General features: G+C 33.9%; 1 protein-coding gene across 1 annotated transcript; it reads left to right on the forward strand.

Annotated features, from left to right (window-relative positions):
- The first annotated feature begins 1,563 nt into the window (after positions 1 to 1,563).
- Positions 1,564 to 2,807, forward strand: LOC147497122 (basic helix-loop-helix (bHLH) DNA-binding superfamily protein). The gene is made up of 3 exons (XM_086559827.1): positions 1,564 to 1,781; positions 1,871 to 2,203; positions 2,309 to 2,807. The coding sequence occupies exons 1-3, from the start codon at positions 1,650 to 1,652 to the stop codon at positions 2,375 to 2,377; spliced, it is 534 nt and encodes a 177-aa protein (XP_086415953.1). The 5' UTR covers positions 1,564 to 1,649; the 3' UTR covers positions 2,378 to 2,807.
- The last annotated feature ends 1,257 nt before the right edge of the window (positions 2,808 to 4,064 follow it).

Consider the following 4,064-nt stretch of genomic DNA (forward strand, 5'->3'; position numbering starts at 1 on the left):
CACCAAATCACATATTTTCTAATCTTTTTTTTCTTTATCTGTTTTTAGACAAATACTATGGTGTGTTCGTTGATTCTATAGAATTGAAGTCCTAGCTTTCTATAGAAGGAAATCCTTCTATCTTGGAAGACAGTTTCCCATCAACCTTCAAACACCGTGAGGGAGAAAATCTATCTTAAGGACATAATGTATCTACACTAGACTCGGATTTAACTAAGAAGTACAAGACATTTACAAGACAACAAAAGGTTTGTATGATTTGGTAATTGATAAAAAGTAAGTATAATTAAATTATATATTCCTAACAATAATTGTGTTCTAATATTTGTGGTCAACAAATAGAAACACTAATGGTAAGAAGTAAAACATATTAAGTTCCATTGCATTAGTGAATCCTACCTTAGGTTTCCACAAATCAATACTCTAATTTTTTTTTTTTTTTGAAAAATCGTTAGCGATTGACTTGACGCAGAACAAAACGTGGAGTATATGGATACAAGTCTTTGTCGATGCACTGATTAGATTCTCCGGCCTTAAATTACTCGGTAAATGGTCTATACTTGGTTTGAAAACCAATGACAAAAGGCAACCAACAGTCCAACATCGTGATATGTCAGGTTCTAGCTTGACTGGGATTCAATGTCCGAATCCTTGAGATAAAGGGAGGAAACATTTTCATTTATTATTCACACACAGGAGTATAGGTCGAGTAATTAAGGTTTGTGTATTATTCACACACAACAGAATTGTACAAATTTAAATTCTCCATTTAACTGGCCTACGGCAATCGCTTTCATGTTCCATGAAACAAAAGACATGAAAAAACCACAAATTATTCAAGACTGGTTGGCTTTATTTGTTCGGCTATTGTGTTGCATGATGCTGACGTAATTGGATGTAAGCTGACCTCATATATACCCTTGCAAGCACGCAAGTATTTTATACAACAGTCAGGAATGAACTTTCCCTCTTAATTCCATCTTCTGATAGTACGTCAAGGTTCAACTTCTGTAACCGATATAACTATGTTTTAATATAGAATTTTCGCTTCGCAAACAACAAGAAATTGGAATTTGGTGAGTATAATCTCGGCGCCTTGGAAATCATCAAACTAAAAGTGAGTCCGTTTGGGAATTGAATTTATAAACACCCCAACACCCTAATTCTTGCCTCTGACCGTTGTTCATATGACATCTTTAACAAAATTAAAAATTTCGAAACAACCAAATTTGTTGGTCTCTCGAGAATTTAAAGGCCAAATTTCGACCATTTTGAAATGTTTATCGGCCGTTTGACCCTTGGGCCTTCCATTCTTCCATGGAGGTGTTTGCTAATATTAAATTGTTTTGATGGTCTTTAAATAATTCAACAAAATTGGAAGGACTAACAATTTGGTCGGTTAGTCGCCGCATTAATCAAGTGAGCAGTGAGCCGCCATAAATTTCAAACAAACAAAAATAAGTGGACCCAACTCGTGGTTTGACATGCGACGACTTCTCTTCAAGCAGCACCTTCCTTCTCTCTTCTTGCTACGCTGTTTCTCTTCACTTTAAATACCACTGTACGTATCATCCAACTTCATTCCTTGACATTGGGAAGTTTACATTGTTTTATAACTCTTTGCGTTTGTTGTTCATAGCAAGGGAAAAATGAAGAAGAATGAGAATAGTGATTCTTCCAAGGTGGATAGGAAGACAGTTGAGAAAAATAGGCGAGTGTATATGAAAGGACTTAGCATTAAGCTTGCTTCTCTCATTCCTAAGCACCATAATTTCTCTAAGGTACGTAGTGATTCTCATATATATTCCCTTTGCAGTAATTTTGGTTGCGTTATCTATATATTCACTCGACTCACTGGTACGTGTTTTAGGACACATTATCGCAACAAGACAGATTGGATCATGCAGAAGTTTATATCAAGGAATTGCGCGAAAGAGTAGAAATGTTGAAAAGAAAAAAACAACGAATGATGAGAAGTACTAGGAATGAATATGGTACTAAATCTGTAACTGTTGGTGTAACCTTGCCAGTTCTTGAGTTAAGAGAGACTGATTCAACTTTGGAGGTGATTTTGGTAAGCAGTTTGGATAAGAACTTCATGTTTTATCAAGTCATTGGTGTTCTTGAAGAAGAAGGTGCTGATGTTGTGAATGCTAGCTTCTCTATTGTAGGTGATAAGGTTTTCCACACAATCCATTCCCAGGTAATTGATCTCAATCAAACTCTCACATATATATTTGTATCTATTTGATTGATAAATTCATTACCAGCTGATACTAAAATAATTGTGTAACGTTTTTTATTGTAGGTCATGAGTTTTAGAGTTGGTGTTGAGATTTCAAGGCTTTCTGCAAGATTGAACGAGTTGCTTTTCTAAATTTTCAAGATCTTTTTCTGCGCTATGGAGAGCTGATGAACTAGTAGAGTAGTAGGAGAGCAAACAGAATCTAGCATGGATGACCATATTAATGGGATATATGGCCATGAATTAATAATTAGAAGTAGTCTACATATATAAGGGCATAATCATATTAGAGTATGAAACCATACATGCCTTGAAAGAACGATACTTGTCGGCGTTCCAACCAGTAAGCGAGAGAAATTGAATTGAAGCCGATGGGATAATTGGTTACTTTGTATTCAACTTCAAGTATTATAAAGATATATACTGAGTTACCAGCTTTCTTCATGATGATTTTTGGTGTAAAGATGAGTTACTAAGTAAGTCTATATACATGTTGTTAGTAATAACAATATATATTATTAAATTTTAAACATCTAAGTACTATACATGAAACTTGTTGGAATTCTCCTTTTGGTATTTTAAATTACTTATGTGAGCTTGGTTGAGAAGATGAACAAGTGTGTTCTTTCTCTTATTGTATTTTGTGTGATAATCCCACATTGATTGGTTGGAAAACTCTTGGAAACCAGTTTTGCACTCTATATTATTGTTTTTGTCTCGCATTAGTTAGTTAGCTCTTGGTGACTGACATTGAACCTCTATATAAAGGTTTGTAGACTTCAACCAAAGTTTCAAAAACCCAAAACTTTTTCTTTCTCTTCTTCTTCCAGCCGCCAAAGAGAGTTGTATTGCTGTTTTAGAGAGTAGCCTATATATTAGAGTATACTTTAGGTCTACTTCTGTCATTGAATCATGTGAGTAGAGACGTCTGTGAAGCCTTTTACACCATCTTAGGGGGCGAAATCTCTTCTTAAAGACAATGAATTTATACGCCTTGACAGTATATTCTTTCTCTGTATTTTAGTTCTATTCGATTATCTAACCCCCTTGTACAACAATCTTAAGAAGAGATATTCATAGAACAAATGATAGTGTTTTCAGACGTCAATAAAAAAATAAGTCGTTTACTTTGAGTTATTATTTGTTTTATTAAGTTGGGGTTAAATTTTTTTGCTAATAATTTCTTTTTTGCTAGGAAAACCATTTAAAGATTGAACCTTTATCGATCTTCTGTAGTTTATCAAACCCTAGATGGTTGTAGATCTTTCTCCTACGTTTGTCGGAGTCAAATATGATATTTCAAACAAGAAAAAGTCAAAGTTCATCTTTTGGACTCCTCTGTCTTGTTACTGAAACGACAATAACTTTCAGGTCAGAGCTTGGTTTTGGAATGCTGATTCAAAGAGCTTTACAGTGGTATGTGGCTCGATATCTAGTTGATCCTGAGCTGGTTTAGTATTACGATTCTTTTGGACTGATTTTCTAGATGGAGGAAACCGTGGTAATCCGATTTTTCAATCGGATAGGTGTCGTATATTATTTAATTCTTTTGCAATTCTTCAGGTTTGATTATATGATGATATTTTTACCTAAAGTTGCATGATAGTTTTATTCTTAAGTTGGAAATCCCTAAGCATAAAGTTTTTATTTTTAATAACCTAATCAAAAGTTATACTTGAGAGATGTTTATCATTAATCTCTATTACTAGCTTCTACTTTAATTAATTTGGCCTCTTAAATTCATCTGGGTTTTTTTCTTACGCATAATACTCCTAAATGATGAATAATTAAATCAAAACACTTAAATACTATTAAGAAG

Source organism: Coptis chinensis, chromosome 5, assembly GCF_015680905.1.
Source record: "Coptis chinensis isolate HL-2020 chromosome 5, ASM1568090v1, whole genome shotgun sequence".
NCBI lineage: Eukaryota > Viridiplantae > Streptophyta > Magnoliopsida > Ranunculales > Ranunculaceae > Coptis > Coptis chinensis.

What these genes read in the sequence shown, in the direction of transcription:
- LOC147497122 (XM_086559827.1), top strand. Translation starts at nt 1,650, where the DNA reads ATGAAGAAGAATGAGAATAGTGATTCTTCCAAGGTGGATAGGAAGACA. An exon ending in AGCACCATAATTTCTCTAAG is followed by an intron (nt 1,782 to 1,870) that starts GTACGTAGTGAT and finishes TACGTGTTTTAG; the next exon opens with GACACATTATCGCAACAAGA. An exon ending in TCCACACAATCCATTCCCAG is followed by an intron (nt 2,204 to 2,308) that starts GTAATTGATCTC and finishes TTTTTATTGTAG; the next exon opens with GTCATGAGTTTTAGAGTTGG.